The following is a 14318-nucleotide window of genomic DNA, read 5'->3' on the forward strand; positions in this document are numbered from 1 at the left end:
GTTTGTTCAGGGCTATTACCACCAAACTAGCTAGTACCCCATCCACTGTGGGCTAGGTGCACACAATCAGACAAGTTTCAGAGTGGTAGCCGTGTTAGTCTGTATCAGCAAAAACAACGAAAAGTCCTTGTGGCATGTTGTTTTTACAATCAAACAAGGCTATTAAGCAGGGATGCTATTTATTTTGATAAGGACAGACAGCGTCTGTTTCGGCAGGCAGTGATCCAATTGAAAAAAGACATCAGGACTTCCTGCAGAAGATGAGGCTACCCAGGGCTACCTGCAGAATCTGCACCTACCTGGCAGACATAAGATTGCTAAGCTGGCCTGGAACAGACACAGGTGCAAGATGAGAGACAAGCGTAGCAGCTCCCCGTAAAGTAGGGTTTCTCAAACTTCATTGCACCATGACTCCCTTCGGACAACAAAAATTACTATATGACCTCAGAAGGGGGACCGAAGCTTGAGCCCACCTGAGCCCCACTGCCCTGGGTGGGTGGGGCAGAAGCTGAAGCCCTCGTGCTTCGGATTCAGCCCCAGGTGGTGGGGCCCGGGCATCAAGTCTAAGCCAGCCTTGGCAACCCCATTAAAATGGGGTCACAACCCACTTTGGGGTCCCAACCCACAGTTGGAGAACCACTGCAGAGGTATCTGAGGAAGAGCAAAGAAACAAAGGGCCCTTCTCCTTGGACCCTGAAGTCCTAGCCTTTCCCCATTTCCTCCAGCATTCACCACCTCTGAGATGTCAGCTCTTTCTAGCTGACAATTCTCCAAGCTCTGCTAAATAGCAGGAAATGTCCTACTGTTGCCCCAAAAGATGCAGAGCTGAAGAAGGGGAAATCACAATGCAAGAGGAATTGAGTGGGAGCAGCAGAGCGTAGGAGAGGGAGGCAGGGCTGCCAGCAGGATGTCTTGCTCACTGGACATTAAAATTCGTATCCTCTCTGCTTCACCTAGGTGAAACTCCCTCATCTCTCTGCCTTCCTCCTTCTCCATTCCTCCACAACCCCTTTTCTGTCCCCGTCTCTGCACTTGCTCTTCACCTTTCCTTCTCATTTCCGTATCACCAGAACACTCCTGCTTTCTGCCTTCCCCTTTCCATCTATCAAGCAACAAAATAAAAGGAACAGATTAAGGGCACTGTGTACCTTGTAATGTGCTTCTCCCCCTCTTCATGGAGTGCTGCCCCCTCTCCTTAGAGTATTTTGAGTGTGCTGCTGGTGGCTGTCCTTCATAAGCACTCGCTGAACAGCCTTGCACCACTGCTCCTCCTATTATGTGCAGTGTAAGAGCAGAGAAAGACAGAGCAAAGTGGAGGAACAGCAGCACTGCAGGACAGGCCTATATCACTGATGGGGTCTTAGCAGCACTGAGTCATAAACATTGAGAGGGGCAAGAGACATAATTACAATCAGTAAATACTTTCAATTTATATTATAGCTTCCAACCAGGTTTCTCAAAGGAAAGGTAAAGATTATTATTGTCAATTTACAGATTAGTTTGTGACTCATAGGGTTATTCTTAGTGTGGAATTCACCAGACTAAATATAATTGTTTTTATTTATTTTGTATTTATTTGTATTCCTGTCACCCCAGGAACTCCACCTGAGATCAGGACTGAATAAAGGCTTGCCTACACTTAAACGTTCTGCTATTCTTACAATACCGATATAGTTAAAGTGCCAGATTCCACCCCCTTGTGTGGATGCAGTTATGTGGTATAAAAGTGCTTATACTAGTATAGTTTATTCTGGCTCAGGAAGGCCATCTCTGCACTAGAAACAAATGACCGGTATAGGAATACCAGGGTACTATATTGACAAAGCATTCCTGCCTACAGCTGCAAAACTGCATGTAGTAAATCTACCCCTCATGAGCAAAACAAGCTATACCAGGCATAAAAGCACAGCTTTGCTGATGTAACTACATCTACATTAGGGGCTTCTGCCAGCACAGCTATGTCAGTCAGAGATCACACCTCTTCATGCCCCAGAACAACACTGCTATGCCAGCAGAAGTCTGTAGTGTAGGCATAGCCTAAATGAGAAGAGCTATATCAGTATAAGGCACTTTTATACTGGTATAAATATATTTACACTAGGGCTTTTACCAGCATCGCTATGCTGGCAAAAAAAATTACACCCTTACCCAACGTAGTGGTTCTGGTAAAACTTTTTAAGTGTAGACAAGCCCTGAGAGACTGTCACTGCCCCAAAGAGGTTACAGTCTAATTAGACAGTGTGTAACATACAAGCCGGGTAATCAGTGTGACAGTTTGCAAACATCATGTTTGTGTCATCATGTTTTTGTTGGTTGGCTTCATTCTTTTTCGAATTATTTGGATGGAGTTTTGTTGGGGGGAGGTAGGATTAGCTAACCACACAGGCAAAGGGCAGGAGAAGGGACATTGAAGAAGGCCTAAAGAAATGGAGGGCAGGGTTGACTGAATAGACTGGGAAGTGAATAGACTGGAAAGGTTAGGGCAAGAGGGAGCTCAAGGAAATAGCCAATCAGCAGAAAGGAAAGAATGTCCAGAGTGAAATCTGTAATAAGCAGCTGGGCTTTGGTGACAACATCAGTGTCTGACCAACCCTACTACAGCTGTTGTTTCTTCTCCTACTGGCTGTTTCTTTCCCAATTAAACATATATGCAGGCCAGAAAATTGGTGGCAACAGTGTATCACTTTTGACCTTTCCCCAGGCTCATCTGGACCTGGCAAGAAAGTAAGGAAATACAGTAACAGGAAAGAGGTCCCAGATTTGTTCTCAGGCTCTGGCACATGATTCACCTGGTTGGCGGGGCTCACTCTGTTCTGCTCCAGGAATTAGACAAAGGATGTTTTGAAAGTGCTGACTAGATGAGAGTTTATATAGTTTTTTTCTAAGCTCAGCTGGAATGAATTGTCTAATACCTTGCTGTTTCAGACTTTTAAATTGGGGTGGGATTTGGGCCTCTGGGTTGATATTTTTTTTTATGGAATTTAGTGCTTGATTGATAGCCCTGGAGACTAAAGGCCCCTGTTGATCCTCACAACAAGTGTAGCATGGGCAATAGTAATGCCAGCTTCCTTACACTGACTTACCCATGTGCCCCAGCCCTGACCTGAAGGCCCCTCTGGGGTCTGGTCTACACTAGGAAAATGAGTTCAATTTTCCATTCCGTTTTGATTAAAAACTTCCATTTTTCTATGAAATTATTTTTACCTTATCCTCCCACACTCCCTTGCCTGTTTGTCTTTTTCATCCACCTATCGCATCCTGTCTGACACCTAGATCGTTAGCCTTCTGGGACAGGGACTGTTTTCTCTGGTATTTGTCTGTACAGCACCTAGCATAAGGGGACCCTGATCCTTGAGTGGGCTTCCTAGGAGCTCCTGTCATACAGACTAAATAAATAATAACTTTATTACCACACCTGCTCAAGACAACAATGGCATGTAACCTGCTGTGACCACTGTCTCCGTTCTTGGTTTAGCTCCTGTGCAGCTCCACTATGGCTGTAATACAGGCACTGTGGGCTAGATAACGCATTAATAAAAGCACCAGTGCTTCATATACTATGGAACTCCTACCATTGCTCCCAGTAGAGAACCTCCATTGGTGCTACTACAATGAAGGGAGAACCTTAATAAACAGCCTAACAGACACCACCTGATGAACACATCCAGCACATTTTTCCAGAAGACTCACATCAATTGCCTGTCTATTTTATGTTTGTTATGGGTACCCTAATCTGTTCCCTTTTTCAGATGTGCTGTTAGCCTGTTAACCCAGCCTTGCAGAAAAACATCTCCACACAAACTAAAGATATGACTTGTCCCTTCCATTCACTCTCTGAGCTGAGAATGCTGCTCCCCTGATCCCCATTTTTCTCAATGAAGTATGAATTGCACAGAGCACACACACATAAACTAATCAAGGAATCCATTTGCAACCTGAACAGTTTTATGATTTAGGTCCAATCCACTCTGCAACTTAGTGTTTATCTGTGTTGTAACCTAGTCCCCTAGCCCAGCTATATGTAGTGTAGAAGGGGTCTTTTCTCTTTTTCTCATGTAGTGCCCTTTCCCCCACCCCCAAATCTGGATGCTCCCTGGATGCCATGAAGTGCTTGTTTACATGGGGATTTATAATAGTTATTCCTGATTAGTGTGGATGCTTTTATATGGTGACATGCCACTAAGCACCCTTGCTTTCACACCCTGCACACTATTGTAATAATATTTGACAGAATATGCCTTCTGAGGTATCATTTGAAAACTAACTCACTGATAATTAATGTTCTTTTGTGATGTATATACATTATGTGTATTAAGAATTATGAATATATGCTGGAATTTTGACTGAAGTATGGTATGTCAGTGGACAAGGGGTATCAGAGGGTTAGCCATGTTAGTCTGTATCCACAAAAACAATGAGGAGTCTGGTGGCACCTCAAAGACTAACAGATTTATTTGGGCATAAGCTTTCGTGGGTAAAAACCACTTCTTCAGATGCATGGAGTGAAAATTACAAATACAAGCATAAATATACTGGCACATGAAGAGAAGGAAGTTACCTTACAAGTGGAGAACCAGTGATGACAAGGCCAATTCAATCAGGGTGGATGTGATCCACTCCCAATAATTGATGAGGAGGTGTCAATACCAAGGGAAGAATTCCACCTGGATTTCAACAATTTCCACCCCACCATCAACCTCAGCCTGGACCAGTCCACACAAGAGATCCACTTCCTGGACACTACAGTGCAAATAAGTGATGGTCACATAAACACCACCCTATACCGGAAACCTACGGACTGCTATTCTTACCTACATGCCTCCAGCTTCCATCCAGGACACATCACACAATCTATCGTCTACCGCCAAGTTCTAAGATACAACCATATTTGCTCCAGTCCCTCAGACAGAGACAAACACCTACAAGATCTTTATCAAGCATTCTTAAAACTACAATACCACCTGGAGAAGTGAGGAAACAGATAGAGTAAGACGGGTACCTAGAAGTCACCTACTACAGGACAGACCCAACAAGGAAAATAACAGAACACCACTGGCCATCAGGTATAACCCCCAGCTAAAATCTCTCCAGCACATCATCAACAATCTACAACCTATCCTGGAAAATGATCCCTCACTCTCACAGACCTTGGGAGACAGGCCAGTCCTCGCTTACAGACAGCCCTCCAACCTGAAGCAAATACTCAGCACTGTAGGGGCAGAATTTTAGAATTATACTATAGGAATTGATGTATAATTTGATTTCATCCTGCTAGTCACCCCATTTGAATAGCAGAAAGGAATGACCCTCTGGGACTATGAGATTCTGTTTTCCCATATGCATTACAAATTGTCCCCTCTTTAGTTCTTTGTTTTAAGGTTTAGTTAGTAAGAGACAGGATTCTGTATTGTGTCTATGTTAAGTAGATTAGAGGAACACTGAAGGCCTGGGTCTCAATGTAAATTGTCTTGGTTATTGATTGTAAAACTTAGCAAGGTTTAATTTGCAATGCCTTTTTGCGCAATATAAAATACTACTGTTTGTATTCTCAAAGTCTCTGTAAAAGACTGTTTGGTCTCTGTAAGAGACTGCTTGTGTGAATGAGGAATGCATGCATCAAGAAAAGATAAGGTGTGAAGGCCATCGTTAACCAGATGGTCAAGAAAGGAGGAGCGAAGACAGTTATCGAGATTTGTTGACGCCAAAGAACCATCAACACGTATCCATGATTGAGGAAGGGCAAATTGACAACCCTGAGGTGAAGGCTGGCACCCCTAAAGACAATTAATTCAATTGAAACCAGGACAGGATGACCCTCTCAGAGGTGTTTTGGAATGTTAACACCAATCAAGGAGTAACCGGTCAGAAACTGACACAGCAAAATCTATAGACTTCAACAGAGAAAAAGGACTATAAGAACAAGATGCTTTGGCATGGGACTTTGGGTTCATCTTGCCACACTCCAGGAGCATCGGATCGCGACTGACAGAGCCCTGCTCCCCTCTGCAACCGATCTGGCTGGCCACTAGATTGATCCAGACTCTGGACTGGTAACTATAAACATCAACTGGCAGGACCCTGTGTGTGTGTGTGTGTGTGTGTGTGTGTGTGTGAGAGAGAGAGATTGAAAAGCATATGCTAACTGTTGTATTCTCAATAAATGCGGCGTGCTACCTTCTTCCCTATGAAGATCCCGTGTGCTTCTTATAAGTATAACATTTTTGGTGGAAAATTGCCAAAGGGGGAAGAATATATATGCTGTAATTATTGACAATACTGCTAAGTGATTGATCATTCAGGTGTGCACACCCCTGGTCATAGAGATACCGGGCAGTGAAAAGGGAACCAGGTGTGGTTAATATTGTATTCACTGTTGGTATTTTATGAATTGAGAATTTATATGATTAAGAGGTATACACACCCTCGGTCATAGAAGGGCTGAGAGACAGGAGAGAGGTTTAGCATCCCTCCCTCCACCCCGACTGCTGGGGGGAAATAATTGGAGGTGGGTATACCCCCGGTCGTAGAAGTGCCGGGCAATAGGGGAAGGATGAGAGTCCTCGCTCCGACCCATCTGTCAGGGAAAACTATAAAAACCATAGGTGCATACACCCTCGGCCGTAGCAAGACTGAGCATAAGAGGAGAACTTAGGGTTTCTCGCTCTGCCCCGGGAGGGATTTTTAGATTTGGTGTATGAACTCTCGGTGGTAGAAGGCCAAGCAATACAGAGGGGGACTTAGCGTTTCTCCCTCTGGGCCAGAGCGGGTTAAGATAATAAGCCCCGGCACTGGCACAGGCAAACATAATATCTTAATTAAGGTAATTAGAAATAACAACCAAATACCTTGGATCCAAAATGTTCAGATGAAAAGAGTCCCGTAAGGAGAATACTCAGGCAGAACTAAAAAAGCTGCCGGGTGTGCAAGAGATCACTCCTTTTAAACAAATCTTGCAGAAATTTGGCCACAGCCCATGGACAGAACAAGCAATAGCCAATGTCCACACAATAGCCGACTTAGAAGATAAACTGGCAAAATATTTGTTGATTTATAAACCTTTAAACCCAGCAAAATTAAAAACCCTTTTTTATATATTTAACACCATTATAAATGCTGGAGGCAAAGCGGGGTTTGGGGTGGAGGCTGACAGCTCACGACCCCCCATGTAATAACCTTGCGTCCCCCTGAGGGGTCCCGACTTCCAGTTTGAGAACTCCTGTACTAATATGTTATATGCCATCATATGCCAACAATGCCCCTCTGCCATGTACATTGGCCAAACCGGACAGTCTCTATGTAAAAGAAAAAATAGACACAAATCAGACATCAGGAATGGTAACATATGAAAGCCAGTAGGAGAATACTTCAATCTCTCTGGATATTCAATAACAGATTTAAAAGTAGCCATCCTGCAACAAAAAAACCTTCAAAAACAGACTTCAAAGAGAAACTGCAGAAATGCAATTCATTTGCAAACTTAACACCATTAATTTGGACTTGAATAGGGACTGGGCGTGGCTGGCTCACTACAAAAGCTATTTTCCCTCCCTTGGTATTGACATCTCCTCATCAATTATTGGGAGTGGAATACATCCACCCTGATTGAATTGGCCTTGTCATCATTGGTTCTCAACTTGTAAGGTAACTCCCTTCTCTTCATTTGCCAGTATATTTATGCTTGTATCTGTAATTTTCACTTCACGCATCTGAAGAAGTGGTTTTTTACCCATGAAAGCTTATGCCCAAATAAATCTGGTCGTCTTTAAAGTGCCACCATACTCCTTGTTGTTTATGTCAGGGGAATTGTTAAACAGGTCTATCAAAGGAATGTGTATTTGATTTTCCGACAAGCCCAATATTCAGACAAAGATATTGAAGGTCCATTTTAACACATAAGCAGTAGACAGACCATCAAGACAGCAGGGGGAGAAGATGGCAGGAAACAAATCAATTTGCATTTCAGCAAACACAAGGAGGAGAAAAAGAGCATGGAACTTCCTTCACCGACAGACTCCATGTTGTCTTCCTCACTGCTTGAATAAACTTTACTTTGAGGGGTAACTCTCAGAAGAATCCATTTCAAAGGTTCACTGGTCTAAAAAGATATGGGATCTGAATCTCAAGTGATAAGCAACTGAATCAACTGATTGTATACAATGTTATGGTATTATAAGAATGAGGTCTCTTCTGAAAGCTAATGACACATTGGTGATTAATATAATTGTGAAATGTATGTAATAACATTATGTAAGGAATTATGTATAGCAATGGATATTAGGCTGTACAGTCTGCCCAGACAGGTGGGAATGTCAAAGCTATCTACCTGTCTCCTATGTAAATTAAGCATGGTGGAATGAGAAACAATGGAAGCCCCATTTACACAGAAATCATACAGCAGGATGGGAAGCTCACAGAAAGGGAAGAACAGCATGAGTTCATCCTGCCTCTTGAAAGAACTGAACTTTGGAAGATATAAGCCAGGAGAGAAGCCATCTTGGGCATCCATCACTAAACAGACAGAAGAGGCCAGAGCTCTTGCAAGCTGAGAAAGATGGATCCTTCAAAGAAGGGGGGAGGAGAGAAGCGGAACTCTCTGGAACTGAATATAGGTGAGAAATTTGCTTAGGCAAAGATCTTTCATCTGCAAAGACCAGGGAAACCAACCCCATTTGCTTTGTGGAAGGTCCTGACTGACGGAAAGTCAGCCATGGCTGAGAAGAAGAATGACTAGTGAGAGAAACCATCTTGAACAAAGCCTTTATCTTGCTAGATTAAGTATTAGACTTTTAGATGTGTGTTTTCATTTTTATCTGCTTGTAACTATTTCTAACTTCAATCCTTTTATGTAGCAACACTGTCTCCACCTATGTCTTATTGTTAATAAATTTGTTTTATTTTACTATAATCCAACTCAGTGCTGTGTTTAAAGGGAAGGGTGTATTTACCCATTTAAGTTAATAAGCTGAGATGTGGTTTTATCTCTTGGGGAGAAATGAATCTTATTATTTCTTTGAGCTGTTCAGGAGACAGCTGGATGCTTCAGAACACATGGTTTGGGGGAAATTTGGGACGGAGAGCGTGTTGGGGCCATCTTGCTAGTTGTTACCAAGGCTGGTAGAAGGCAGAATGAGGCTGTGGGGCTGTAGACAGGCTGCTGAAGTCAGAGTTACTGGACCAGGCTGTTGAGCACACAGAAACTCAGGGTGTGACCTGCATTCTTGTAGACTGATTGTGAGTGGCCGAGGCTGGGAGCTCCACTTCAGCAGCAAAGCACTGTTAGGCATGCAGGGTTGCAGGACAAGTGGTGACACAGAATCACAGAATATCAGGGTTGGAAGGGACCTCAGGAGATCATCTAGTCCAACCCCCTGCTCAAAGAAGGACCAATCCCTATTTTTTGTTCCAGATCAACTTAACAGCCCCCTCAAGGATTGAACTCACAACCCTTGCACAACCCCTCACTGCTCTGGATTGCATCCCTGGACCCTGACCAGACAGTGAAAGGAGGTAATCAGGAATAGCTAATAGTTAATCTGCTTTAAATTCACATCCTACTTTATTCTGGATTAATTTTCATGTTTACACAAACCAATGTAATACGAAGGCAAAGAGCACACTTCTATAGTGTGAGTAGAATTGAAGGGTAATTTGAAGATGCTGCAGTGCGAGAGGGTAATTTTCAGCCACTGTAGTGTGAGTGGGAGAGAAGGATAGTTTGTATATGTTTGTAGACATACCATGGGCGTAACAGTGTAAAAGCCAAGAGGAGCGGACACGTGCATGCAGAAATGTGAGGGGAAGAAGAGAAGGATACTTTTCAGAGGCTCCCTGGGTGCTGTAATGTGAGTGGGAACAGAAGAGAAATGACAGAGGGTACCTCGGTACTGCAGTAGGACTGGGAAGGGTGGGTAAATTGCAGGTAATTCCTGAGTGCTGTAGTGTGAGCATGGGATAATGCGTAGACTCTCTCTAGGAGCTGCAGCACGAGTAGGGGGAACTGTATAGGGACTCGCTGGATGCTGGAGTGAGAGTGGAGGGCACTTAGCAGATGCCTCTGTAGCTCAGTGATAAGTGCTGCAAAGTGATCCCTCCCCCACCCCCACCCCCCCCGTTTTCAATCTATAGTACTCCCAGAGTGCTACAGAGTGAGTAGAAGGGTGTTTTCAGGGACTCCCTGAGTTCTGCAGTGTAAACTGAGACTAGTTTGTGGACACCAGCTGGGTGTTTGCAAGTGGTTCCAGTACTGCAGTTTAGTTAGAAAGGACTTTGCAGATGGTCCCTCTTCCTTCTGCAGAGTGGGTGGAGGGGAGCGTGCGGCGGGTCCCTGTTCTGCAGTGCAGCCGGAGCGGAGTTTGCAGACGGCCCCTGCTCCGCCTCCTCCCCTCGGGCCCCGCCCGCCCCGCGCGCCGGCCGTTCCGCGGGGGGAGCGCAGCCGGCTCCTCATTCATGCGGCGGGGCTGGGAGCTGGCCGCGGCGGATCGCCCGTAGAGCGCGGAGCCCGCCCCCCTCCCCGCCTGTGAGCGGCCCCGGCGGCGCCGGCCTCGGGCGGGCGGATCGGATCGGGGGCCATGCGGTGGCTCCGGGGGGCCCGCGGGGCCTGGCGGCTGCTGCCGCGGCGCTCGCTGGTGGCCCTGGTCTTCCTCTTCTCGCTCTCCTCCTCCTTCCTCTACTTCGTCTATGTGGCGCCCGGCATCGGTGAGAGGCCGCGGGGGGCTCCGGGGGATGCGCCGGCTCCCTCAGCCGCGGGGCGGGCGGGCGCGGCCCCTCGACGCGCCGGGCCGGGCCGGGCCGGGCTGGGGGTTCGCGTATGGCCCTGCCCCTCCCCCGCTCTTGGGGGCGGGAACGGCGGGCGGAACCGGTGCCAGCCCCGCGGGATCCGCGCCAGCCAGAAACTTCCAGAGAGCCCGGCCCGTGCCGCTGGCCAGCGAGGCTCGTTCCCCCTCGGAGGCCGTGAACCCTCCTCCTCCTCCGGCCGGGTTCCGAGGCCGCCCGGCGCTGGGCTGGCCGGCACCTGGCGCCTCCGGGGGTGGCGGCTTCGGGAGCGGGGATTGCCCCCGTAGTCTCCAGACGTCGTAGGGAAAGACCGCAGAAGCGGGTGGTTTCTGCTCGTACAGTTTTAGCCAGGGTTAGCTAATGGGGTAACAACGCCGGGAGAGCAGGAAATGCTCCGTAATACGCCCGAGAGCTTGGGGTGGGTGGTTTTTTCCCCCCCAAAATAGAAAAATGACACAATCTCTGTGTCCGGTGTAGTCCCTCGTGCCAGGGGGCAGGGGAGAGCATTGGAAGAGGAAGCAAGTTTGTAAAGCTGATGAGCAATGACATCATTTTCCCTTTCAAACTGCGGTCAACCAAATAGCTATTCGCTTCAGAGGCACCTAGGCTGTGCAATTAGACCATTACTAATTCAGTCTGGTGACTGAGGGTCTTACTGCTAACTACTGAGTTATGAAAATGGTAACTGTTTTTAAAAAATCAAGAATGCTGTATTATCAAATGTTCTCCAGTTGATTAGTTGGACAAGTTTAGTTTCTAATCCAGTACATGGTGTACTAGGTATATTTTATGAAAGAGTTAACTTGTTTTTTCAGAGGCTGCACCACAACCTGATAAGCCTTTTCTGAGAAAAGGAATCGGGCCGTTTTCTTGGGTTAGAGCAGGGGACCCCTCAGGAGAGATTATTACATGGGGGATCGTGAGCTGTCAGCCTCCACCCCAAACTCTGCTTTGTCTCCAACATTTATAATGGTGTTAAATATATAAAAAACTGTTTTTAATTTAGGGGGGGGGTCCACACTCAGAGGCTTGCTTTATGAAAGGGGTCAGCCGTACAAAAGTTTGTGAACCACTGGGTTAGAGTTATCCTGTTGTGCATAAGCTGGTTCCACTGTCTAGTGCAAACTGTTGATCTGAAACTGAAAATGCATGGTGTGGTTTGCACCTTCTAATGTGAACAGCGTGAAATCATGTTAGAAATGAAATGCAACCAGTGTGCTTAACTAGCAGTTCTGAGAGTGTCCTGGGTTGATGGTCAAGCTTGCTATAGAGATTAGTTACATAATGTTAGTATTTTCATCACCTTCAGCATACTTTAGAACGCCCACTATTTCTAACATGCAGAACTGATCCGTTTAGGTCCTGTTGGCATAATATGAAAACCGGAAGGAGGGAGATATGTTCCCTATGTGTATTACATTTAGTAGCTGTAAATTAAGTCTTGGAGACTTCAGGTGCCTAATAGAGCATAGATTCACATGAACATAAATTTGTATAATTAATCCATTATTTTCTTCTTTTTGGTTAAAATGCAGTTTGGTTTCAGTGATTAAAAATATTTCTTGAATTGGTTTATAAGTAGATCATGAACTTTTTGGTAACAGAATATGGAAATAAAAAAAGCCCATGTGTATATATAAAAACCTGTAATGCAAAGTATGTGTTATGCATTATTCCAGCCTTGCAAAATTCTACTTTTCTGATCTAGGACAAATATTTCTGAATTCAGAAAATGTTCAGAAAAAATTCAGAATATGTTCACTTACCATCAGTCCACCTTACTAAAGGATGGGCTGGTAAATACACAATTTTCCAAGATTGCATTGCCTCTGTTCCAGTTTCTGAACTCTAGTTGAGTCTGGGCCCTCATTTGAACACATAGCAGGCCATAATTCTGAAGCCAGTAATTTCCTGGTTATTGGAGAGTTCATTGTAAATGAGTTAAGCATTATCAGAAAAGTGTTAATGATTTAAACTCCTTCCAACAGAAACCTTCTCCTCATTCTTAGAATGTCTCAGTGTGAAGTTTCAGAGCTACAGCTCACGAAAGCTTATGCTCAAATAAATTTGTTAGTCTCTAAGGTGCCACAAGTACTCCTTTTCTTTCAGTGTGAAGTGTATACTGTCCTTTAAGGAGCTAAAACTTCCCTCTTGCTAGTCAACCATAGTGCAGCACATGCATGCATGGTGGAATGGGCAGCCACACGCCAAAATGCAATGGCGAGTAAAGTACACCCAAAATGTTGTCTGAGTTCCGTCAGAATCCTTTAATCTCCTGCCTTTTTCTACAACCTTATTCTTACCCACGGCTTGGGTAGCAATGGTGGCCTGTCTCTGTATTGTATCCACTGTAGACATCTGCAGTGCTATCTGAAAGTTTGGTATGCACATTTACCAGCATGACTTTCTTGACTTGGCAGCTAGAGCTAATGCTCTGAGGGAGGGGAGTTCTGCAATCCTTGATAAATTATAACATTCCAAAATGACAATGTGGAAGCAATAGAGAAGTACTATCTAGCTCTTATTTGGAGAGAGTCTGAAGTGATGAGGAAGGGCTTGGGGAAAGTTAAGATTTCTGTGTCTCTAGTTCTTAAGTAACTGTGCTGTAGTTCTTAATACTCTGCTGAATGGGGAGTGAAGTGGAACTGTAGTAAACATTTTTATTCTGAATGCATCCGATGAAGTGAGCTGTAGCTCGCGAAAGCTTATGCTCAAATAAATGTTAGTCTCTAAGGTGCCACAAGTCCTCCTTTTCTTTTTGCGAATACAGACTAACACGGCTGCTATTCTGAAACCTGTCATTTTTATTCTGTAACTCTAGCAATATTTGAACTATCTGAGGCTTTCTTTAGCAAAGGAATGAGCTTGGTCTGTTTTTTCTTACTCTGTGAAGAACCTGGAGAAGTCTCTGTCCTAGTTCTAGCCCCTGTTGGATGCCTCAGTCAGGAGAGGTTGAAAGAGATCTTTCAGCCAGTCAGCTAAAGAATATAAAAGGTGGGGCTGATCTGCTGAACGTTTAATCCAATACACTTTTGTATTGTTGTAGTCTGTATTTGAATAAAAATATAGGAGTAGAGTAACCTGCAGTCTTGACCACAAATTCTAGATGGCTGGTGAATGCAGATTCTTTTAGGGAAGGAAGCGTTCTGTTTCTCTTGTTCTTGCTGTCTTTTCTGAAATGAATCAACGTTTTCTGCAGATGTCTCCAGGTTGTTTATTATGAGTGTTCAGGCTTGGATTCCCAGTTTTCAGCTAGGGAAAAAGAGAGCAACCCTGCTCTTTGGACAGAACTCCAGGTTCATTTTTATTATCTTTTCTTCAGAGGAAGTGGAGAAACTCCTGACTTCTAGGGGGTGACTTCTGGGTTCTACTCAGTGTGTACATTCACTATCTGCATCTATAAACAGGATTTTAAGTGTACAATGTTGCACATACAGTACTTGTGCTTTCTAAACTCCTTTGTTTGAAGTGCCAGCCATCTGTTTACATTGGACCATAGTTTTCTCCTAATGAGACCTATTATTGCAACATAGCCTTAAAACCCC

The 14318-nt window shown here is 44.8% G+C and overlaps 1 protein-coding gene and 1 long non-coding RNA gene across 2 annotated transcripts in view; both read left to right on the forward strand.

Moving 5' to 3' along the window:
* The window catches only part of LOC119563651, a 28650-nt gene extending 24153 nt beyond the window's left edge, over positions 1–4497 (forward strand). The window contains exon 4 of the long non-coding RNA XR_006285598.1: positions 3750–4497. This is a non-coding gene — a long non-coding RNA (uncharacterized LOC119563651). The remainder of the gene's footprint in view (positions 1–3749) is intronic.
* A 5903-nt stretch (positions 4498–10400) lies between these two features.
* B4GALT5 (beta-1,4-galactosyltransferase 5) overlaps positions 10401–14318 on the forward strand; it is a 64928-nt gene continuing 61010 nt past the window's right edge. The window contains exon 1 of the mRNA XM_037877141.2: positions 10401–10695. Coding sequence (XP_037733069.1) covers positions 10569–10695 — 127 coding nt within the window. The 5' untranslated portion in view covers positions 10401–10568. The remainder of the gene's footprint in view (positions 10696–14318) is intronic.

Source organism: Chelonia mydas, chromosome 13 (assembly GCF_015237465.2).
Source record: "Chelonia mydas isolate rCheMyd1 chromosome 13, rCheMyd1.pri.v2, whole genome shotgun sequence".
Lineage (NCBI taxonomy): Eukaryota > Metazoa > Chordata > Testudines > Cheloniidae > Chelonia > Chelonia mydas.